This window comes from Gopherus evgoodei, chromosome 5, assembly GCF_007399415.2.
Source record: "Gopherus evgoodei ecotype Sinaloan lineage chromosome 5, rGopEvg1_v1.p, whole genome shotgun sequence".
In the NCBI taxonomy this organism is placed as follows: domain Eukaryota; kingdom Metazoa; phylum Chordata; order Testudines; family Testudinidae; genus Gopherus; species Gopherus evgoodei.
The window spans coordinates 125,851,434-125,877,617 of NC_044326.1; the positions used below are offsets into that span (position 1 = coordinate 125,851,434).

General features: G+C 38.4%; 1 protein-coding gene across 1 annotated transcript in view; it reads left to right on the top strand.

Moving 5' to 3' along the window:
* The window catches only part of WDFY3 (WD repeat and FYVE domain containing 3), a 244,999-nt gene that overhangs the window by 26,465 nt on the left and 192,350 nt on the right, over positions 1-26,184 (top strand). Inside the window, 4 exon segments of the mRNA XM_030564966.1 lie at positions 7,879-7,988; positions 11,967-12,128; positions 14,505-14,697; positions 18,031-18,217. Coding sequence (XP_030420826.1) covers positions 7,879-7,988; positions 11,967-12,128; positions 14,505-14,697; positions 18,031-18,217 — 652 coding nt within the window.

Consider the following 26,184-nt stretch of genomic DNA (forward strand, 5'->3'; position numbering starts at 1 on the left):
TAATTTAAACTGAAATAGGAAAGACAAATACAAATAATGTCTTGGGTATAATATGTTTGCTTCAGCATTACTTTTGCTGTAGATTAAAGTGGGTATAAACCATATATATTTGAATTATTGGATACAACGTATACTTGATTACTATAATTGGACCAAACATATTAAAATAAGTACGGTACAAAAAGAGGTCATTTAGCTGAATAAGCTTTCTACCTCTGTTTATAACTAAGTCCTTGTTTCAGTGTTTGTGTATGTGTACATACACCTTGTACATGTTTAATAACACAGGTATATCATACACTGTATAGGTATATACATTTATCAGATGTCAATGTCCACATCTGCCCACTAATTTATTTCCCTGGATCTTATTCCAATATGCCAGACCTCTGAGTAGCTTCAAACAGACACTTAACCAAATGTAAGATTCCCTCCCAAATTACCCTTCCCAAGGGTCATGTGGGACAAGATTCGATCTTGACTCAGTAAAAGCTTTTCTGTATGTAATAATATCAGGACTTTGAAGTGTGTTATCAGGACTGGTCAAGCCAAGGAATGGGAACACACTGCCGTTGAAGAGGGAGATTTGCAACACTGAAGGGATCAAGACATTGAACTATACAGTTGTGACATTCTTCCATATGAAGATATGGGGTTATTTTGAATCTTTTATATTTATCAGTTTATATTTCATTCAAGGTTCAGAGGGGAAAAAAAATTGGACTCATGGTAACTAGCCAGACAATATCTCCAATCATTACCTCATCTTCCCATGTTCATGGGAGCTTATATATTTTAAAATTGCAAGAAGCAATTCCAGTGATATCTACAGACCTTAGGTTTGCGGTATGGGTTTAGTACAGAAACTTCATTGGTAGGCTCATTAAGTGAGCTCTTCTCTAGTGATGGATCAGAGGTCTGTGCTGAGTTTTCAAAATAATGTAGGAGCTGTCTTTAATACTACTTTAGGAGTGATGCCAGCTTTTATCCAGGATAAGAAGTGTGCTTTAGAGTGGCTCCATTTATTTCTTCCAGAGAGATTTATAGAGTAGTTCCCTGGAGTTATATATGCCATTCCTTGGAGTTATATATGGATACCCCTATTGATCAATGTATATATGGGGCCAGCGGATGGATTGAGGTGGCTAGTGAGAGAAATAATGGTTTAGAGTGTCCTTAGTGTACACAGATGCAGCACTATATTTCTCTCGTCTGATCCTGCTGTTGCATTGAATGATCTGTCTGTTGATAAATATGAATTTTTGCATGTGTGAAGGCTAGCTGGCTGAATCTCAAACTGAGTAAGATGGAGTTAATGCTTCTGGGATGGACTCAACAATTGGAAAAAACAATTTCCACTCATTTTATCAGTTTCTTCCATTGATGGGGGTGCCAACTGTTGAAATTGCAGCTCATGCAGAATGAGACAGCCCTTTTTTTCAGGTAATGTTTCACACAAAAACCTGTTCTCAGTGATCTGCTATTATTGTTATAGTAGTGCCTTGAGTTACCAATCATTACCAGAAGATGTATTGTGCTAGGCACTATACAAACACTTGTAAGAGGCAACCTATGCCCTAAAGAATTTACAGACTAGGAAGACAATAATGTGTGAGAGAGAAGTAGGATTGCAATCCTTGTTTAACAGATGGGGAATTGAGAGACAGAGATTGATTACTAGTTGTTACACCGTTGATATCAGGGTGGTCATGGTTGTACAGCACCCTTCAATGGGATGGCTTTTGAAATTATTTTAAACAATGAAGTGCTGAATATTTTGGATCCTGGCTTTTAAGAAATCACTTCTCTCCAAATGGTGCTGTGATTGTTGCAATCATCTGAGATGTTTAGGTGTACAAACTCTTGCTTAAAACATGAAGGGTTTATTAACAGGATATTCTTTATTATTGGAAATTTTTGACTGGAATGTACTTCCCATGCCACCATATGCCAGATCAGGGGTAGGCAACCTATGGCACGAGTGCCGAAGTCCCACCTGAGCTGATTTTCAGTGGCACTCACACTGCCTGGATCCTGGCTACTGGTCCAAGGGGCTCTGCATTTTAATTAAATTTTAAGTGAAGCTGCTTAAACATTTTTAAAACCTTATTTACTTTACATAAAACAATGTTTAGTTATATATTATAGATTTATAGAAAGAGACCTTCTAAAAATGTTAACACGTATTGGTGGCATGCGAAACCTTAAATTAGAGTGAAAAATGAAGTTTCGGCACACCACTTCTGAAAGGTTGCCAACCCTTGTGCCAGATTCTGGAATTGGTGACCTTCAGCACATGCTGTGAGACTTGAGTATGAGAATGAAGCAATTGGTTCAGTCATGGGGAAGAAAGGAGGTTCTTAACACATCTGGGAAGGGTTTTTTGCTTTTTTGTTTGAAGACTAGTTTTTTAAAATATCATTTTGATATCTTTTATATAAAGTGGTTCTTAAGTAGGCATCATGTGCCTGGAGAACATAGGTGCACTGAAATTAAATTCTATATAATAGATGCAACTCTGTATCTCATTGTTTCAGCTGCCTTTTTAAATTTAATTTTACTTTGTTTCAGTTCAGTGGCCTCAGTTGGAAGTTCATTTTCTGTAACATGCTTCATGAAGTAGTTTAATGCTTAACTTATTAATATTTTTACTGTACCTTCAGGCTTTTAAACTAGCCGTCCCCAGGATTAACTTGCTGCTGCTGCTACTGCTGCTGCTGCTCCACTTCACGGAACTCCTTTTTAATTCTATTAATTCCATCGAGTCACTTGAAAAGCATTTTTCCGATGAGGATATGCTTAACCTCTTTAGGCATTGCTCCTTACAAATACTCTGAAACCTTAAATTTACCATAGTTATCCTACATTACATTCATTTTGGGAGATGAAAACTCTTGAAGGGAAAGATGACTAAAATGGTAAGAGATTCATCTTCAACTTGATGTCTAATCAGTGACTTGTACAGAAACAATATCAATACTTTTTATGTATACCTCGACACTGTATCTGCCATTTTTTTGAACATAAGAACGGCCATATTGGGTCAGAGCAAAGATCCATCCTGTACTCTGGCAGTGGCCAATGGCAGGTGCCCCAAAGGGACTGAACAGACGGGTTATCATCAAGTGATCCATTCCTTGTCACCCAGTCCCAGTTTCTGGCAAATAGAGGCTAGGGACACCATTCCTGCCCATCCTGGCTAATAGCCATTGATGGACCTATCTTCCATGAATCTATCTAGCTCTCTTTTGAACCCCGTTATTGTATTGGCCTTCACATCACCCTCTGGCAAGGAGTTGCAGAGTTTGACAGTGCGTTGTGTGAAAAAATACTCTCTTATGTTTGTTTTAAACCTGCTACCTATTAATTTCATTTGGTGGCCCTTTGTTCTTGTATTATGAGAAGGAGTAAATACTTATTTACTTTCTCTATACCACTCATGATTTTATAGACCTCTATCATATTCCTCCTTAGTCACCTCTTTTCCAAGCTGGAAATTCCCAGTCTTGTTAATCTCTCCTCATATGGAAGCTGTTCTATACTCCTAATAATTTTTGTTGCCCTTTTCTGACCCTTTTCCAATTCCATTATTTTTTTTTTTGAGATGGGGCGACCACGTCTGCACGCAGTATTCAAGGTGTGGGTGTACCATGGATTTATATAGAGGCAATATCATATTTTCTGTTTTATTATCTATCCCTTTCAACATTCTGTTTGCTTTTTTGACTGCTGCTGCACACCTAAGTAGATGATTTCAGAGAATATCCACAATGACTCCAAGATCTCTCTCTTTAGTGGTAACAGCCAATTTAGACCCCATCATTGTATATGTATAGTTAGATGATGTCTTCCAATGTGCATTACTTTGCATTTATCAACATTACATTTTCTCTGCCATTTTGTTGCCCTGTCACTTAGTTTTGTGAGATCCTTTTGTAGCTCTTCGCAGTCTGCCTCAGACTTAACTACCTTGAGTGGTTTTGTATCGATTGCAAATTTTGCCACCTCACTGTTTACCCCTTTTTCCAGATCGTTTATGAATATGTTAAATAGAACTGGGCCCAGTACAGATCCCTGGGGGACACCACTATTTACTTCTCTCCATTCTGAAAACTAACCATTTATTCCTCTCCTTTGTTTCCTATCTTTTGACCAGTTACCAGTCCATGAGAGAACCTTCCCTCTTATCCCATGACTGCCTATTTTGCTTAAGAGCCTTTGGTGAGGGACCTTTTCAAAGGCTTTCTGAAAATCTAAATGCACTGTATCCAATATATCTCCTCTGTCCGCATTCTTGTTGACCCCCTCAAAGAATTTTAGTAGATTGGTGAAGCATGATTTTCCTTTACAAAAACCATATTTACTATTTCCCAACAAGTTATGTTCATCCATGTGTCTGACAGTTTTGTTCTTTACGATAGTTTCAACCAATTTGCCCAGTACTGAAGTGAGGCTTACTGGCCTGTAGTTGCCAGGGTCACTTCTGGAGCCCTTTTAAAAAATTGGCATCACATTAGCTGTCCTCCAGTCATTTGGTACAGAAGCTGATTTAAATGATAGGTTAGAGATGACAATTAGTGAGTCCTGCAATTTCACATTTGAGTTCCTTCAGAAATTTTGGGTGAATACCATCAGGTCCTGGAGACTTATTACTGTTTAGTTTATTTAGAGAGACAAGGTAGGTGAGGGTAATATCTTTTATTGGACCAACTTGTGTTGGAGAGAGAGACCAGTCTTCGAACTTACACAGAGCTCTTCTTCAGGGTTGTTTTAATTTTTCTAAAAACATAAATCCTACGTTCCTTCATACTCCGGTGGTGGTTTTACACTTTTGCTGTATAGCTGTATCTTTCTGATCAGTGAACTTGATGCAATTATAAGAGTTGAAGGCTTAATTCTGTTTTAAATGAAACTTAGATTCCAGATAAAATAATGACAGTGGCCCAGGAAAGATTGCTACTTACCCTAGACAGGTGGATTTTTTAAGTCCTGCATATAACTAACCTTTAGTATTCTTTGTAAGTAGCATATTTCAGGCTTCCTTCAGCTATTTGAGAAGTGAAGGGATGTGAAACTATGCAGGATTCTCAATGACAGTGGATATTATCATTATTATGGTTTGTGTTGATCAAATAAGTAATTTCTTGTTCACTTAAGAATAAAAGGGTACAATAGAAGTATTACTGTCGTGGTGATTGTGTAAGTCCTTTTTATTTTTATTTCCTTTTTATTGGCTTTTGTTATGAACATTCTTGTGGCTGTCTGTGCTTTTAACATTTTGATTTTGTCTTTTCCTTGGATGTTTTGTTTCTTAAAGTTGCTCCTATGACAGTAAATACATAAATCATAGTTGCTTTTCTTCTCACAAGCAACATCTTCACGTTGCTCCTCGGTAGATACAGATTACATCCGCCATTTCATTTATTTTGTTTGAGGTGTGAATAATATTGTTTAGGGATTCAGAGTTACTGATGTAAGACCTAAGTCTCAAAATTTTCATTGATAGTGTCTAGGCAAATGATACTTTTCTCAATGTCATCACTAAGAGTAAAATTTTCAGAAGTACCTGAATCCCTTAGATTCCTTAAGTCATTTTTATAAATGGGACTTGAAGTGGCTTTTGTACTTCTGAAACTTTTACCCTGTTTCCCAAATACTGCTGATGTCACAAATGATGTAACTGTTGAGTGGTTGGATATCATAAGTTTCAAATGTAAGATAGGTTGCTCTGAAATCTGTATTGCGCCTTCTAGAATTTAGTCTAATTATCCCTATGCGTCTGCTCAAATGGCTTTGGGTCTACAATTCTGGGGGACTGGGGAGGGCCATCAAGCTTCTCTAACACCTAGCATGGGGATTGAACCTACACAGAGCATATCTGAAGAGTATAAAGTCAAGCTTTAAATCACTTTACCTTTTAACCTATTCTTTAAGCCTTGCTTTGTGCTGATGAATCTCACACCAGGATTTGGCCCGTTGGTTCCTCTCTCTGTCAACAGAAGTTGTGCTTCTAGTAGTGTTCGTACAGAAATTACAGGAACAAGGCTGTGAGCCAACAGCTTGGGTAATAGAGTGCATTAGCAGAACAAATGTGAGCACTTAATTCTTCTATTACCGTTTAAACTCACCATGTCTTTTCATTTATTTTAATTGAGAAGGTGGATATTTAACTGGGTTTGTCAGACTTTCAGGAAAGATGGCTTCTTTGTACACTAAGTATGGAAAAAGTTGACCGTGGAGTGTTGGAAGTCCTGGAGAGAATGGAAGTCCTGGAGAGAATGGTTTGTAAGAGACTAAATAGAGTATCCAATTCAAAAGTATTGTATATCTTAGTTTATAATGCTCTAATACATGTTGGAGTTTAGTGTTTCATTAAGGCAAACATTTTATGGTTGCATGCTCTGACGTGTGTATTATTTTACTTCTTACTGTTTTGTTGCTGTTAGTTCTAGTTTCTTAGCCTCTTTATTAGAAGTGGGTTGAACCAAAATGACAGATCTAAATATCCCTTAATTTTGGAAGAGTTCATATCCATATCTGAACTTTTCAGCTTGGAACCCTTATGTTTTTCAAGAATTCACTTCTGAAAAATGTTAAAACCAAAAACTTAACCACAAAGAGAAGCTGTCCATGATAACCAATGAGAGTGGGAGGAGAGTAGCAAATTTTAATGAATATGGAAGAAAAATTAATAGATTTTTCTCCTTTTAAAACAAACATAGTTCACACTTGCTAACTTTGTTATTTTGTAGCTTCTTCAGAAAATATAATGAAGGACAGCATTGGATGTTTGTTGTGGTAATTTCTGCTGTGAAGAGCTGACTATTGTCAGAAAGTGAAATAAATGGAGTTAATATTTGAAAACAAGACAAGGTGGGTGAGGGAGTGTCTTTTATTGGACCAGCTTCTGTTGGTGAGAGACACACGCTTTCGAGCTTATACAGAGTTCTTCTTCGGGTCTGGAAAACTTATTCAGGGCAGGTCTATATTTAAAATGCTGCATTGGTGAAGCTGCAGCACTTAAATGAAGATACTCCTATGCTGATGGGAGAGAGCTCTCCTGTCCGTGTAGTTAATCCACCTCCACATAAGGTGGTAGAAGCTCACCTGTTGGACATAGCACTGTCTACAAGGGGGGAGTTAGGGTCAGTATAACTACATTGCTTGGGGGAGGGAGGAATTTTTCAGACCCCTGAGTGAAGTAGTTACACTGACATAGGTCTGTAGTGTAGACCAGACCTCAGAGTGTCACGGCTAAATACAAGGTGGAACAGATTGTTTACCATAAGTAGTTAACAGATATTTCAAGGGACCATTCAAGATGAAGTAGCCTGTTAATACCCCTCCAGTCATAGGGAAGAAAAGGAGGGAGGGCAAAGCAGCTGTGTATGGGGGGGAGTTGTTAGTGGGATTGTTGTAATAAGCCATAAATCCAGTGTGTCTGTGATATTTATTATCTAGCAAAATTATGAATTTAAGTTCCCACGCTTGTCCTTGGAAAGTGTTGTTCAGGTTTCCTCTGAAGATGAGAACTGATAGGTCAGATGTAGTGATTGCTTTGTGAAAAGTGTTCACCCACGGGTGATGTGGTGTTTTGTCTTTTACCGCTTTTATCATCTGTGCAGATGATGAAAATATCATTGATTGTATATCACATATACCATTGGTTTCGTGATGCATTTATAATGTACCTCATCCAGTGGACTGAATGTCCCAATATCAGCTACATGGATGAAATCAGACACTCACTACGCTCTTGAATGTACTCACGCCGGAAAATTCAGAGTTTAACTTAAATTCTATGTGACGTTTGTAAAGAAAATACACTTTCCATGCTACATCTGTTCACATAGTTGGCCTTACTTTTTTTTTCAACAGAGGCTGCAAGTCGTGCTATAGTCCAGTTCCTGGAGATCAATCAGAGTGAAGAAGCCAGTAGAGGTTGGATGCTGCTCACTACAATTAATTTACTAGCTTCATCCGGACAGGTTAGTTCTTTATTATCATGAAAACCAAAGCAGAAATACCAAAATAATGTTTCCAGGTGTGCCGCATTCCTTGTTAAATAACACACTTGAAAAGGGGCCATGGGAACATCCTACAGTGTTCTGATTCCAAAGCTTACAGGTCCTAAATTCCTTTACATCTCCTTCCTATGTTGAGGTTTAATTTTATTATAGTATCTCTGTAGTGATTCTGTAGTTATGAATTGAAGTTGCCTGAAAGAATTCTCTGGGCCTGAAATTTATGTCTTTTCCTAGCTCACAGTTAAATAATTTTTAGATAAAGAAGTAATAAATCAAAAGTAGCTTAAGAGAAATTTAACAGAGTCTAAAAAGTGCTTTCTGCACCTTAAAATCATTTAAAAACTGAAATAACTCAAAAATTCTTTACTTTAGAAGCAAAAACCAAACCAACCCTTGCTATTAGGTATTGATGATGATATCTTTGGGGACTAGATCTGATTAAAGATATAAATAACATGAAATATTATTTTTTTTATTTTCTGTTAATGCATCTTTTTTTAATTAATCTCATTTTCTGTGAAAGTTTTAAAATATTCACTCAGTAGTTTGTGAACAAATTTCAACCCAGAAGTTGTTCATGAAGAGTTTGTTTCCCTGCTAATTATTTGTGGTAGTGCATGACTAATCATAGACTCATAGACTTTAGGGTCAGAAGGGACCAATATGATCATCTAGTCTGACCTCCTGCACAAAGCAGGCCACAGAACCCTACCCATCCACTTCTATAACAAACCCCTAACCTATGTCTGAGTTATTGAAGTCTTCAAATTGTGGTTTGAAGACCTCAAGCTGCAGAGAATCCACCAGCAAGTGACCCATGCCCCACGCTGCAGAGAAAGGCGAAAAACCTCCAGGGCCTCTGCCAATCTGCCCCAGAGGAAAATTCCTTCCCGACCCCAAATATGGCAATCAGCTAAACCCTGAGCATGTGGGCAAGACTCACCAGCCAGCACTCAGGAAAGAATTCTCTGCAGTAACTCAGATCCCATCTCATCTAACATCCCATCACAGACCACTGGGCATACTTACCTGCTGATAATCAAAGATCAGTTGCCAAAATTAAGCTATCCCATCATACCATCCCTTCCATAAACTTATCAAGCTTAGTCTTAAAGCCAGATATGTCTTTTGCCCCCACTACTCCCCTTGGAAGGCTGTTCCAGAACTTCACTCCTCTAATGGTTAGTAACCTTCGTCTAATTTCAAGTCTAAACTTCCTAGTGTCCAGTTTATACACACTTGTTCTTGTGTCTACACTGGTATTAAGCTTAAATAATTCCTCTCCCTCCCTAATATTAATCCCTGTGATATATTTATAAAGAGCAAACATATCCCTTCCTCAACCTTCTTTTGGTTAGGCTAAACAAGCCAAGCTCTTCCAGTCTCCTTTCATAAGACAGATTTTCCATTCCTCAGATCATCCTAGTAGCCCATCTCTGAACCTGTTCTAGTTTGAATTCATCCTTCTTAAACATGGGAGACCAGAACTGCACACAGTATTCCAGATGAGGTCTCACCAGTGCCTTATATAACGGTACTAACACCTCCTTATCTTTGCTGGAAATACCTCGCCTGATGCATCCTAAAACCGCATTAGCTTTTTTAACGGCCATATCGCATTGGCGGCTCATAGTCATCCTGTGATCAACCAATACTCCAAGGTCCTTCTCCTCCTCTGTTGCTTCCAACTGATGTGTCCCCAATTTATAACTAAAATTCTTATTATTAATCCCTAAATGCATGACTTTACACTTTTCACTATTAAATTTCATCCTATTACTATTACACCAGTTTACAAAGTCATCCAGATCTTTTTGTATGATATCCCGGTCCTTCTCTGTATAAGCAGTACCTCCCAGCTTTGTGGGCTTGTTTGAACAGAGTTAGTTTGCTGCAAGTTGGGGTGTAAATCTGTTGCACACTAAAAGTTCTCTCATAGGCTTTAACCTACTACTGTTTCAAATGGAAGTAGGTCAAAGAGCACTAGGGAACTTTTAGTGCTTATGGACTCTGCTACTGCAGTTAGTTGGTGCCTGGATTTTATGGATTTACATCCCATCTTGCCATGTACTAACTCACCCTCTAGGCAAGCTGTAAGTCACGTGGTGGTGTTTATTCTCCATGACTGGATAAATTGAGGTCAGTCTACACTACACAACAAATTTTGGTATAAATACGTCGCTCAGGAGTGTGGGAAAAAAAACACCCTGGAGTGGCATAATTATACCAACTGTAACCTCCTGTGTAGACAGTGCTATATTAGCAGGAAAGCTTTTCCCACCGACATAACTACTGCCTCTCACAGAGGTGGAGTAACTAAGCCGACAGGAGAACTCTCTCCCATTGGCTTAGAGCATCTTCATCAAAGTGCAACTGGACCGATGCAATGTTTGTAGTGTACACCTACCTTGAGACAATTAAAATAGGAGAAAATACGTTTATGGTAAGATAAGTTTAGGAAAAAAATCTTTTATTTTGGAATTTGGAAATATTTTCACTAATAAATCAGCAGTCTGAGCATTCAAACAATTAATAATTTGGCTCCATGAATAACAGTGGAGTGAATGCCTTGGGCTTACTAGGAAAAATATTTGTAAAACTTTTTTATCATCTAACCACCTATAATGGGGAATGTGTACTTTGAAAAAATTAGTGAGAAAAATAATAGGAATATTTGAAAAGAATATAATGATCTTTGTTATCAAACTAAGATCTCACTGTGAGGATGAAAGAAAAGAACATGTAAGAACCTAAATATCCATAACAGATATTAGTCTTTGAGATGCTGATGACACCTTGACCAACTGTCCTTGTCTCTTGTCCTTATTCTATATCCTTCCATACTCTTGAATTATGTATGATCATTAAATTTGTTAGCCCTTAAGTACCCTAACTTAGAATTATCTGCTTTCGGTATGCTGATTCTTGCAGAGCATGTGGAATTTGATTTTTTTCTCACATAGATATCTTTGCAGGCTACTTGGAGCATCTTACAAGACAAAGAATTTGGGAATAAATAGTACCCCATTCATGGAGGCCACACTATATAAGGAGATAGTGAAGCCAAAGGCAATATGAGCTGTATTACTAAGGCTCTGCTAGCTGCCCTTCTGACATATTGGACAATTGCATGCTGTCTTCTCTCTGCTCCCTGGTTATCTGTTCATATATCTGACCAAATCATCCCACCTACTTTTACAAATAATACCAGACCTCGCCTCCCAATTTTTGGATTCTCCTCCAAATGTTTTCACATTTTTTTCCTCGCTCTTCTATATGCATGAAACAGCATAAAGCCAATACCTTCTCCTGCCAATCCAATCTCACATCTGTGATGACTGCAAGAAATATCCAACTGACGAGTCTAGATTGAGGGCCTGAGGGGATTGTTGATTTTTACATTATTTTAAAAAGCTTTATAGTTTATAATCGCTAAGATCCATCAAGCTGATATAAATTATGCTTTGTTGTTTTTGTCTTCCATTCCCTTTTACTGTTGGTTACATTAGTTACTGTTTGTCGTCTTGTCTTGTGGTAGGGATTGTGTCTTCCAATGGTTCTAATCCTAATTGGAGCATTTAGGTGCTATTGTCATATGAATGATAAATTATTATTTTATATCTTTTGATATATTTAGACCTTTCTCTGAGTGTCGTCTTATTTTTCCTCTATTTTTTCCCTGTTTTTGTTAATGTTGAAGAATACATGATTCATCATTACTGCAGTTTGGACACTGGTTAAATTTTATAGGAAGGAAAAGTTCAACATTTTATGCAAGCTTCTATCTGTGTGACTTCCAGTAAAGGCAATAATTTGCATAATTAAATCATTCTTTCAAAGAATACAGAATGTCTTGAATTTAAAAGAAAATTATGTTGTATTTTAAAAAAAATCACTGTTACAATATGGTGAAATGTTACTGCCTTTTCTGTTTTTCAGAAAACAGTGGACTGCATGACGACGATGTCGGTGCCTTCCACACTTGTTAAATGTCTGTATCTGTTTTTTGACCTTCCACATGTGCCTGAGGTAGTTGGAGGAGCGCAGAATGAGCTACCTGTAGCAGAGCGCCGAACGTTACTACAAAAAGTCTTTGTGCAGGTAAGAAGATAATATAGGTGTTTGAATATGTAGACAGACTTTTTCCCTTTAAAAAACAAGAGCGGGTATGAAAAATGGAAAGAGGGGGTTTTATTAGCTATCTCCAGAAATTGCTGTTGATCTGGACCGGTAACTTCACACATTGAAGTTTTGTTCTCTGTTTCTTAACAGAGACAACTGTTTGTTAGCAAAAATGAATTTCCCTGCCAGCAGAGTTGAGATTGAGTACTTTTTTTCTCAGAAAATATTTTGTCCTCACAAATGTGTAGCACTTGAACTGGGCTGCTTAACACGGATGACATGCAGACCACCTCCCCCCCCCCCCACACCCGCCCCAGTCTTCTTTTATGTCTTTAGCCATGATAGTCATTTGAGTAAGTACAGTAAAATCAGCACTGATATTAATTTTAAAACGTGTTACCTTTATTTCTAATAGGGAAATAAATCACCTTCATGTGGCTGGAAAGGGAAGTCACTATTGTGGCTTTCCGGAATGAGTTAATTTAAGACCTTTTCAGCAGAACAGAATGAATTGGTTAACATATTGCAGTTTAGATTTAGTCTGTGTACTTGGCTTGGAATTTAACTTCACCACTTTAACTGAAATAAATAAATAAAGATGGATGTTACCGCTGCATTTTATATAGCTCATACAATTATCTTTACTCTGTTTGTCAATGGGAGGAAGAGGGTAGACAGCGTATTTTTTCTACCTTAGAAACGGTTGTATTATGTTAGTTTATAATCCGATGTTGATAGACAGTTATATGTCAGTGAATATATCTATTCATGCTAGCTCCAGTGTTCTTTTGTGCAAAGTCCTGTGCTCCCTCAACTCGTTTTGGAACACAATACCGTTTAGGATTGGCATTATGGGTTTAAATATGTGACACATTAAATACAGTACCTTTTTTATTGATGATAAATTTTGAGTAATTAAAAATGTTGAGATGTTGCACTTAATGAACAAATGTTCCTGGAATATCAACTTTTTTGGTATGCTGTGCTTTATAAATGACACTTCAAATAAAAGGAAGAAGCACGGGTTCCGTACCTTGTTTGTGGAAGATAAAAACTGATGGTGTTACTTTGTTGTCTCAGTTTGTAAAGGGAAAGCTAATTTCCCATTTGAAAGAGTTGAAATATCATGAATACACCTTTGGCTGTTTCTCTGTGTTATAAACCTCGTTCCTGAATTAAAGTAGTACTTTCTATCCAGACTAGCTGGCATAACTGGGGTATGAGTTAGAGCCTGGGTTCTGCTTTCACTTGGGCTGATAATCTACCCACTTTACAGTGAAGACACAGGCTTACATACTAAAATGCCGACAATCCTCCGATGCCTTCCCATCAGGGCCGGCACCAGCTAAGGAAGCAGGTGCTTGAGGTGGCCAATACAAAGGGGCGGCATGTCCGGGTCTTCGGCGGGAATTCGGTGGCAGGTCCCTCTCTTCCTCTTTGAGGTGCTGCTCAACTGCCACTGATAGGCTGCTTTTTTTTTTTGCGCTGCTTGGGGCAGCAGAAAACCTGGAGCCGGCCCTGCTTACCATAATTCACCCCAAGTGCCCAGAAGAACAGAACAAGTTCTCCCACGGTTCATTGTGAAAGAATTGTACAGTGGCTCCCTTACTGCAGCACTAAAGAAACATGGGATATGGCCCCAGAAGTCCTAGTAACACATATAAAGCAGCACAGAAACTCAGTTAGGGCTTTGCAGTGTGGCTGCTCACTCCCGGCCAAGGCTAACTCAGATGCTCAGACCTGGGTGCTGATTATCCAAGTTAATTTTTCACTGAAGACATACCCAGAAAAAGTAACCGTACCTACCTCAATGATTTGCCTGCTCTTCATTTGGCCAAAGAGGCATGGATACTGCTCCTCCCTTCCCAGCCAATCAGTGCTCTTCATGTATTAGAAAGCATTAGAGTCGTTAGCTTGTTAACGCCTCTATCCTTGTTGCAAGAGTTGAACATGCTGTCTAGGCAACAATTCTAGCCTCTGGCAGACAGTACATAAATGGAGCATATTTAAGACTCAAACTCTGATCCCCATGTGGCAGCATAAAACACTTAAAAGTAGTCTGCTAGTTTAGCCCTTTTCATTACATTTTAATGGGCCTGAGGGTGGAATAACCATCAACATTTAAAGACCTAATCTTAGTCTTATTTAACATGGATAAAGATAATTAGGGCTATTCAGGAAGCAATATGCAAGGCGAAGAACTGCACATTACTTTGCTAATGAATATAACAGTTCTAATTGGATGATCTTTTTTTGTGATCAGTTTGTATAAAAGTACCAATGAACAGAGTTCTGATGTTAAAAATTTTACTGTCCCTGTTCTGTTTTAATAATTTGAATGCCTTATTGTTTCAGATCCTAGTAAAACTGTGCAGTTTTGTGTCCCCGGCAGAAGAACTGGCTCAGAAGGATGATCTCCAGCTTTTATTTAGTGCAATAACCTCATGGTGCCCTCCCTATAATCTGCCTTGGAGGAAGAGTGCAGGGGAAGTACTAATGACCATATCACGTCATGGCCTTAGTGTCAATGTAGTGAAATACATTCATGGTGTGTATCTTATAGAGATATTTGTTTTTATTCTTTTGTTCCAGTTTGTGTTACTCCCTTCATCCTGTAGTTTCTGTATATAATATAGCAAAAACTACTGTATTTAGGAAGATTTAAGAGTATTTGTATACATCTGTAGACTTAAGATTAAAACGTCATCAGAATTGTTCTATAATAAGGTTAGAGAGGTTCTTGTAGATAAACCAACTTTCCATGGTATCATCTGTGTTTGTTTTTCCACACTTCAGTTTAATGTTGCAGAGCACAGGTTCTCAAATGTTTTCACAATGTGGAACATCTTAGTAAAGAGGGTGCTTCCATTAAAAAGTAATATTAAAGAAGCTATTTGTGGTGATTGTAACTGGTGCTGGTGGCATCAGTTTGTGGCTCCTATTTCCCTCCTGCTTTTTGATGTAGCAGTAGCCCTTTGTGGAGGCAGGCAGGCTAGGTGCTTCTCATTTCCAGCAGCATGTACAGGCACTCTACTTTTAAATAACGTCCCTGGACATCTGTGAATGCAGCTGGACACAAGGAGTTGGAACCAGTGCGCTGTGTTCCGCGGGCTCTGTCTGAACATTGAGATCCATGAAAGCTGCTGCTGTAGGGTAAACAGTGCATTATTTAAAACAACCAGTGTAATCTCACCAACAAACCAAACAAATATGGAGAGAATATTCAGATACATCCAGGTAATGAGACAGTCATTCCTGTAAGTCTCTTTTGGCCTTGTATGAGATAAGCAGCACAAATAATAGCTCTGTTGCCCAGGAAAGTATAATTTCTCCAGATGGTTCCATTGCCCAAGTAGTGATTTCCATGGTTTGCACACCATCTTCGCATTATCCCTAATGGATCTTCAAATGGCAGTGTTCGTGACCAGCAATGAGTGTTATTAGCCCATCACATAACAGATATGGAATGTACCAGACCAAACCGTAAAGATTCTCCACTCAGTAGATGGAGTAGCATGCACTGCAGCAGCTGTGAATGCAGATGAACTAGGTAGAAGGATGGACACGTGTATTCCCAACATTGAGCTGGTGCACTTTTTTTTTTTTTTAATATAAAGTAGTTAGTAGTATAAGTACATACTGGTTCTGCCAGCGTTTGGCATTTAAATTACAGAGAGTAGCTCTCAAATGGTATAATCTTTTTAAAAATAAATTAAACTTTTAAACTGGGGCAGGAGGGCAGGCATCTTTTAGCAATCTGTAATGTTAAGTTGGTTGTGAATACTCCCTGGAGAACGTTGTCTTAAGACTCTGTGAAATTGTGTTGGCAGCTTTTGAAATATGTAACCCTGCTTCCATATATCATGCAACACTACAGGAAGTTTGGTCTGCAATGTTTCTCACACTAGCCGTTCACAAATTACAGAAGACTCCCAACTCAGCCTAAAGAGAAAATAAAAAACAGAACCAAATGAGTTCCTCATTTTGCTTTCAAAGACCCCCCAAAAAGTAAGGAACCTACTGGCAACAGTGGTAAGCATTTTCAAATATGACTTTAAAGGGGGGACAATTGTTCCCAGTTACATCTTGGATGACATTACACAAAATCAGACACAGACCACAGATCACGTCAGGGCCGGCTCTAGCGTTCTTGCCGCCCCAAGCAGCAAATAAATAAATAAGCGACTGCGATCAGTGGCAATCTAGTGGCAGCTCTACTGCTGCTGCTTCTACGGCAGCAATTCAGCGGCAGGTCCTTCACTCCAAGACGGAGTGATGGCCCCGCCACCGAATTGCCGCCGACCGGCTGGATGTGCCACCCCCTCTTCATTGGCCACCCCAGGCACCTGCTTGCTACACTGGTGCCTGGAGCTGGCCCTGGATCATGTACCCCCTTCAGAGAAACTGTCATCTTTTAATCAGGTTTACTGTCATGAACAGGTTTGGTTCCAAAAAGAGACAGTAGAGACTTTTGCTTTTTTTAAGCCTGATACATGATTAACTATTTAAATGATAAAGCACACTGCACTATCAATGTGTCTCTTAATAGGCCAACCAGGTTATGTCATCCAACATGCGATCAGTAAAACAACAGACACTGGCACAATCGCAAACTAGATATCATCTTTTCCAGCCACATTCACCAGAAGATGCATTCACCAAAAGATGCACATTCACTTATCACGGCGTGCTTATTTATTTATTTATTTGCTGCTTGGGGTGGCAAGAACGCTAGAGCCGGCCCTGACATGATCTGTGGTCTGTGTCTGATTTTGTGTAATGTCGTCCAAGATAATACATTAGGGAATGTTCTTTCCGAGTGCCTGTTTTGAACATCCACACTGCAGCTCAGGGAAAGAGATGGATGTTGCAACTTGAATGGCAGTCTTGGCTCTCAAGCCCACCTGCCTCCTTGGGTCTGAGCTCTGATGGCTAGCCCAAGTATCTATCAGAGCCACAATGTTCACACCACTATTTTTAGTGTGCTAGCCTGAGCTCGGCTAGTGTGAGTCTGTCTGCCCAGGTTGGGAGGCTCACTCCCAGCTGCATTGTGGATGTACGCACCTAGGAGGATATTCTGTATCTGCCAGGTGATGGTAAGCTAAGGCTTGGCTAACTGATGCAAGGCACATGAAATAAAGAATGTACCCATCAATCTAGCCACAAATATGGGGCAGCTGTTGATCGAGTTTTGTCTATGTGACAAGTGAATATGGATTAGTAATACCCAGATCTATGTACTGCAGGATGGGAGCTGAATAAGACTTATTGCCCTGTTCGTGTTCAAGGATCCTTGGCCATGCAGAAGGTCCAGCCTCACTATTTCCCCACCAGAATAGCAATATGAAAGAAGACATAGGATGCTGTATCCAAGCATATTGCAAGAGACAACACTAAGGGTTTTCCCTTGAGTCAGTAAAATAGTAGACAGTGGTGTTTTTTAATAACCTAGAGGAAGGGAGATATTTTATGATTGATTTATTGTAATTTGTCAGGTTTCAGAGTAGCGTCTGTGTTACTCTGTAGCCGCAAGAAGAACAGGAGTACTAGTGGCATCTTAGAGACTAACAGATATATTTGAGCATAAGCTTTCATGGGCTACAGTCCTCTTCATCAGATGTATCCAGTGGAAAATACAGTATGGAAAATACAGTAGGAAGATATCTATTTTTATATATCATATTTTCCTACTGTATTTTCCACTGCATGCATCCGATGAAGTGGGCTGTAGCCCACAAAAGCTTATGCTTTAAATATTATGTGATGATAAACTGTCACAGTAACTGTTGCTTCATTTCTAAGTATATTTTAATAATCAGAAATGATGTTTTAAATATGTATAATGATGGGGGAAAACTCTTTCTTATTTGTGTCCTTACAGAAAAAGAATGTTTGTCCACTTGTGTTCAGAACATGCAGCAATCTGATGACCTTTCTCCCCTAGAAATAGTTGAGATGTTTGCTGGGCTTTCTTGCTTTCTCAAAGATTCCAGTGATGTATCACAAACACTGTTGGATGATTTTAGGATATGGCAAGGATATAATTTCCTCTGTGATCTCTTGCTCAGGTATGCAAATAATATTTTTTCTCAACAGATTCTCTAGCAGATGGAGAGTATATTAATATATCTGAACGCATTATTAGGATCTAACAAAATGCAGTGAGGATATTTTAAATGATAAGGTTATTCAAAATGTGGATAATGATCCTGACACTGCAATGAGAGTATGTCCAAGTGCATTACAGAACTTTTAGTACTGTAACAGTGTCCACACGGGACATTACTGTGCAGCAAGTTAGTGTGCTGTAGATTCACACTGTGGCTTGATGCATGCTAACATCTCATGTAGACAAGCCCTTATTTATAAGATGTTATTACGGCATCTGTTAAAATCTTTACTAAGAAGTTTGGACAAGCCAGCAGGTTTGGGGATGCACATTATGGCTTGTGCAAATTAGCTAAGCAAATAAATAGGAGTGAACAAATAATACATAAAATAGTTTTCTATTTCCTTTTCTGTATGTTACATTCTAGTTAATCCGCAATGATAGTAGAACCTTGCAGGACAGAAAGCTTTAATAGCAGGATGCTGTCGTGAAGAGTCTTGTTACAAAATAAACTATACTAATTTTATTAGTACATTAGAAGGTATTGTCATAAAACTAAAACTAAAATTGTCTATATGAACAAAATTTTATTATGAAGCATGATGTATCATTTTATTTGTGTTCATATGTTCAGTCAGAAAATTCAGAAATCAGTAATAGCTCTCTCAGTTTCCAAAGCATCTCTGTTTTGAACACAAGCTCCACATATTTTGCCAATCTATATGGCAGTTCAGATTGTAAGAAGCATGTATTGCTATAAAAAATCCAAATCTATTTGAAAATGAAGGCTACAATTTTCAAACTTGGTGCTTGAAGTTAGGCACCAAAATCCATAATGATGTATCTAAATAACTGTCCTGATGTTCAAAGGTGCTAAGCAACCAAGCTCCAGTTGATTTCAGTAAAAGCTATAGATCAGGGGTTGGCTACCTTCGACACGTGGCCCATCAGGGTAATCCACTGGTGGGTCGCAAGACATTTTGTTTATGTTGACTCTCCGCAGGCATGGCCCCCTGCAGCTCCCAGTTATCGCAGTTCACCGTTTCCCGCCAATGGCAGCCGCGGGAAGCGGCAGCCAACATCTCCCAAAGATTGCCAACTCCTACTGTAGATGCTAGCACAGAGGTGGGCAAACTTTTTGGCCCGAGGCCCACATCTGGTTATGGAAATTGTATGGCGGGCCATGAATGCTCATGAAATTGGGGGTTGGGATGTGGGAGGGGGGTAAGGGCTTTGGCTGGGGGTGTGGGTTCTGGGGTGGGGCTGTGAATGAGGGGTTGAGGTGCGGGAGGGTGCTCCGGGCTGGGACCGAGGGTTTCGGAGAGTGTGGGGGGGGAAATCAGGTTTGGGACAGCGAGTTGGAGCACAGAAGGTCATCAGGGGTGCAGGCTCCGGGTGGTGCTTATTTCAAGCAGCTCCTGGAAGCAGCAGCATGTCCTTCCTCTGGCTCCTATACAGAGGTGCAGCCAGGTGGTCCTGCGCACTGCCCCAACCACAGGCGCTGTGCTGCAGCTCCCATTGGCCATGGTTGCCAGCCAATAGGAGCTGAGAGGGCAGTGTGCAGAGCCCCCTGGCTGCTCCTACGCATAGGAGGCGGGGGAGGGGGACATGCTGCTCCTTCCTGGAGCTGCACAGATCCCCAGCATGTGCGGAGTGGGGCAAGCCCCCACCCTGGACCCTGCTCCCTGGCTGGAGCTCGAGGGCTGGATTAAAATGTCTGAAGGGCTGGATATGGCTCCCAGACCATAGTTTGCCCAGCTCTGTGCTAGCACTTCCCTTAATCAGGCCCATTTATTTTAGGTACTTGTGTAGAGAGAGAGTTCTCAGGCTTTAGCCACTCAAAATGACAGTTTTGGCTGAAGTTTTCAGTTATATTGGCTATTTCTGCTGCATGAACTTGCGCATCATGCAGAAGTTATAGCCTTGTTTGTGACGTGTTTAGGCCCAATGAAAGAATCAAAAAGCTGTCAACCGTGCAGCAGTGCTGCTAACTGTATGCCTTATGATTGTTCTTCTAGCATAAATGTTGCTTTTGAAAATGTCTGATCTTTTCCTTTTAACCTGCCACATTAGCAGTATCACACAATAAATCCTTGTCAGTAGATTCAGTCATAAACAGTCTTAGAAAAGCCCATTGCAATTAAAAAGTTTCTTCTCAAATACACTTAATTTTCAGTGAAACTGAAGTGCAGTTACATCAGAAAATGATTACATAAAAATGGCAGCATCTTATTCAATAGATTTGTTATTCTTCCTTGTGTATATTGTCACATCTTCTTTATTTTCTAATTAAAACAGAGCATTTTAAGTGCCTTTTGCTTGTTAGCACTGCAGAGCTAGTGCAGTTGTGACAAAGAGTTGGATATTTTCTGGCTGGCACACCAGCATTGTCTGCTTGTTTTTATTATGAGTCTTTATTAATGATGTTATGATACCCAGGAAAAACTCAGATTGACTGTTAGATTCCACAATGACTTTTCAGTACTGATAGCTCAGTTTAGAAAGCAAAGAAATAAGTTAACTTGATAGGGAAGTCACTGAAACAAAATAAATGTTAACAATCCCAACCTCTTCTTCTGATGCTATTAAATTTCATTTTTCAGTGTAAAACACACTTTTAGGTTGTGATAATTTTCCTTTTGAAAAGGAACTTCAGTAACAGCAAGCCTCTTTCTGCTTGACCATACATTCTCTGTCTGGTCCTGATTGTGTGATAGGGCTCCATTGTCACTGAGGAAGCAGAGAAAGAACTGACAGGAAAGGGATTGCAGTGCATGACAGTTTTTAGCAAGAGTCAGGCTAACTGTAACCCTAATAACGCAAGATTTGTAGAAGCGAGGATTGTGTGAAGCGAGTGGAAAAGAACTGTGTGAGAAGTTGTTTCGACCTTGTGTAGATAATGCAAAATGTAGACTAGAGTCTCTTAAGTGAGAAAAACAAGATATCAGGATGACCTATGTATAAAAAAAAATGCAGCTGTTGCTTATTATTGTCTGTAACAAAAGTATAAATGCCTGCTGTAATTTGTTTACCTGTTGAGAGACCTGTCTAGGAAGGGGAGACGCTATGTCCTAGTGCATTCGCTCCTTGCCATAGTTGCTAAACAGAATAAAGTATCTGACTTTGCTGCACCCAAACATATGTGAGAACTCTGTTATTCTCCGACATCACTGATGCTCCTGATCTCTAGTCTTAACACAATGACACAGCAGCTTGTTCCTATATCAGAGGTACAGTTCACAGATCTCTTTTGTGACTTCAGTCTACTCAGGTTCTGGAAACAGTGCCTTAGTTGGATCATAAGGGTTAGTTTCTGAAGAAGGCGAGCAAATAAGCCACATATTCTTTTCAACTTTTTATTGTCATGAATCACAAAAATACTTTGGAATCACTGCTACCAACTGATCTATGGTGTGTTCCTGGAATTTTTGTTAGGTGGAGGAAAACAGTCTGAAAATATTTCACTTTAAAGAAATTTGATAGCTTGAATAAGAGCAAATTAATAAAATAGGTAAACTGGAATCCTAGAAGAGTGAAGAATGAAAATATTTGCTTTCTACTTTAACACAGTTGGGGTGAGAGAGATGGTCTGTATTCTTTTTTTTTTATTTGTGTGTGGTCTAACAGGAGAATGAGCTGTTTTGTTTTCATTTTTAAATTAAATTAAATAGCATTAACCGTTATTAAAATTAAACAATGTGACTTCTACCCTCTTACACCTTGCATTAAAAGAGAAAATACTATAATTCTGAACAGTGATCCTAAAATAATTATTAATTATGAACTTAAACTCAAGATACATTTCTGTTGTTGTGATATAGTAGTGGCTGTTACTGAGGGCAGGTCTACAGACCTATATCTGTATAACTACATCACTCCATGGTGTGAAAAATTCACACCTCAGAGCAACATAGTTATACTGACCCAACCCCCTGCATAAACAGTGCTGAATCAATGGGAGGGCTTCTCCCACAACATAGTTACTGCCGCTTAGGAAGGTGGATTAACTATATTGATGGGAAAATCTCTCCCATCAGCATATTAGTGTCTTTCCCTTTGAAAATTTAGTAAGAAAATTGCAAATTTGTTTAATGGCGACATATTTAGAAATATGTATGTTGTGTAGTTTCATACTTGTAGAATTTAATTTTTAAATGTCTTTACAAAATGTATGCTTTTGTTCTACAAGTTATGGGGCTCAATACTAGAAGTACTGGGAAAATCCTGTGTCCTGTGTTGTGCAAGAGGACAGATAGATTAATCATGATGGTTCCTTAAAATTTCTAAATCTCTGAGAAACCTTTAGATGGTTTTCCGTGCTGGAAGTTATGGTTTGCTCTGTAGTGCAGTTTTTTCCCCCTTTTTGGTAAATAATGGAGAGACTGCAACATCTAAATATTTTCTATTTAGCCATTATATCTCAACTTTCATAAGGCTTTTGATACTGTCTCACGTGACCTTCACAAAAGCAAACTAGGGAAACATCGTCTAGACAAACCTACTACAATGTAGGTGCACTGGCTGGAAAACAGGACTCAAACAGTGTTTATCAATCGTTCACAGTCAAGGTAGAAGGGCATATTCAGAGGGGTCCCTCAGGGATCTTTCCTGGTCCAGTTCTATTCAGTATCTCCATAAATGATTTGGATAATGGCAGAGAAAGCGCACTTATCAAGTTTGTAGACAATACCAAACTGGAAAGGGTTGCAAGTGCTTTGGAAGACAGAATTAGAATTCACAATGATCTTGAAAAGGGAGAAATAGTCTGAAATAAATAGGATGAAATTCAGTAAGGATAAATGCAAAGTATGAACTTAGGAAGGAGTACTCAATTGCATAAGTACAAAATGGAAAATGACTACCTAGGAAGGAATATACAGAAAAGGATGTATGTGTTATAGTGAATCACAAACTAAATGAGTCACAATATAACTGTCGCAAAAAATAGCAAACATAAATTCTGAAATGTAGAAGCAGGAGTGTTATAAGCAAGACATGAGAAGTAATTCTTCCACTCTAATCAGCACTGAAAAACAGCAACTGTGTGCAGTTCTGGGCACCACACTTTGGGAAAGATGTGGTTAAATTGAAGAAAGTCCAGGGGAGAGCAACAAAAATGATCATAGGTGTAGAAAACATGACCTGCAAGAAAAGATTGAAAACAATTGGTTTGTTTAGTTTAGAGAAGAGAAGACTGAGTGGGGCCTGATGATAGCTTTCAAATAAGTAAAAGGTTATAAAGAGGAGGATAATTTGTTCTCCTTATCCACTAAGGACAGGCAAAAAGCAATGGGCTTAAATTCCAGCAAAGGGAAATACAGTTTAGACATTAGGAAAAACTTCCCAGCTGTAAGGTAGTTATGCACTGGACAAATCACCTAGAGAGGTTATGGAATCTCTGTCATTGGTGGTATTAAAGAACTGGTTAAACGGACAGTCTATAATATTTAGTCCTGCCTCAGTGCAGAGTACTGGAATAGATGACCTACCGAGGTCCCTTCCTGCTTCACATTTCTATTATTCTATTATTATTTTCTTTTAGGAGCAATGTAACACAGAATGTATTGAAAGGATGATGCCTAGTGTTTTTGTCATTGTTACAAACAAGTTAAAAGACTGGTCACATTGGTTATAAATATAAATTGTTGAAATGTAGGTTTACATTGCACTATAGTAGAACCTTAGAGTTGTGAACACCAGGGTTACAAACTGACCAGTCAACCACATGCCCAGGGTGGATTTGATTTAAACCACTAGTCAGGAAGACTCCATTTAATCATGGATTTCTCCATAAAAGTGCATTCTTGTTGGTTGTTGTAACCTTAATACATATACTTCATAACTCAGAGATAGACATAGGTTTCATTTTTGGAAGGTACACAATATACATTTTTTATGTGATTTAATTTGAAAACTTTTCAGCTATATCAGAAAATGAATAATTGAAGCTATAGAAAATAATGGTGATCTTGAAGGTGGATAGTCTTCAGAATCCTATATGTTGAGGATGGATTTTCCTAAACACAATGTCAGTGCAGTTATTTAATTATTATTACCATATTGCTCATTTAGTATTACTCATTGCATTCACTGACAGTACTATTTTAAAGGTGAAATTGTAAAAGGAAGATCTGCCTATTTCAGCTGTTTATTTTTCATCACAGCTGCATCTAAAATAATAGTACTACGGAGTAACAACTATCTTTTTTGCTCAAACATGAGAATAAGAATAGTCCAGAAGGAAGACAGCAGTCCTTAAGAAAGAAGTATAAAATAAAAAAGTTTGCTAACCTGAAGATCCTGCGTGTTCCGACATGTTCGTTTCATCAATGCAGCTTCCTCCTGAGAAGGAACACTTCACATGATGTTGTTTCATTTGGGCAACCAGGCTTTGCATTTCTTTGTTGCACTGTTTGCATTTTGCACACGTGCCTGTCTTACCCACAAGTAGAGGAATTTCATTAAAATATTCCCAAACTGGGTCTCCTTTATGGCATGCTGCCATTGTATTATTTCCCTTCTAGTGAGAGAATAGTATGGTAGATTTCAAATCAATGAAGGCTACACTCAGAAAGACAGACCTCAAGACTTCTGGAATATGCTGCTCAAACAGTTTTACTTTTGTTTCTACTGTCCTGTCGCCACCTTTTTACATTTATCTCCAGACTCCTCCTTTCCAGATCTATTCCGTCCCCAACAATCTTCTATTCATTGAACTTTTTGAAACGTTGCACTTTTAGAGAGAGGTAAGGGATTGACTCTGTGTACACAAATTTGCAGAGGGACAATAGGGTTGAGGTTTGTTATTTCTCACCTCTCTATATTATTGATTTATTTATTTAAAACATTTTTGCTGTTAACAAACATGTTATCTCTGGAGACACAAATCCACAGATTGAGAACTGCAAAACTAACCATCTCTGATGGTATCTTCTCCACTGAGCACTGAGTACCACTGGGTAGATAGAAAGATTAACCTAAATAATCTATACAGAAGCCCCTGGAACCCCATAAGATTGGGTCCCTAATCCATGAACTATCAGAACTCATTTACAAAGCTTTTCTTAAACATTACATGAATGTATTGTCTTATACTATAGAATTAGAATTTATAATCCCTATTCCATGATGAGATATCTTTGAGCTATAATATATCTTAATTAAAACTATCTTTAGATAGGTTTTTTCCTCAAAAGCATTTTATCAAAAAAATCTGATTTTAAATTTTAAAAAAATCTGATTTTATTTATTTTTTAAATACTTGATTTTTATCTGTCCTGATTACACCTCATTTGGAAATGGAAGTGCATAATCAGGCAGCAGCAGAGAGCAAAAAAAAAAAAAAGTAAATACAGTACAGTAGTGTGTTAAACTACTTAAAAAAATAAAGGGAAAGCAGCATGGAAGTTCCAAAGCTGTATTGAGTTGATGTTCAGTTGTAAACTTTTGAAAGAATGATCATAACATTTTCTTCAGAGTTATGAACAGTCTCCATTCCCAAAGTGTTCGTAATTCTGAGGTTCTACTGTATATTGTGATTTATTATTTTTAGGATCAATTATTTTGTTTTCATCCTAAAGCTGTCCCCTGTTCTTTGGCCCCTAATTATGCTGAGCCTTTTCCACTCTGTGAAGATTTATTACCTTTTTTTTTTTTTTTTTTTTACAGTAACTGAATATAATAAAATACCTATGTACACTAATGTTGCTAGTAGTTATATCATTTTTTATATTCTTGGTATAGTAATTTTTCTTACAAAGAATTGCATTTCAAAGAGTTTCATATAAAGACTTGTGCTGTTCCCTTCTGCTGTGTACTTATGAAGTTTTGCATGTTGCACAACTTTCTTTGAAGTACACCGCTACCTTGATATAACGCCACCCGATATAACACAATTTTGGATATAATGTGGTAAAGCAGTGCTCT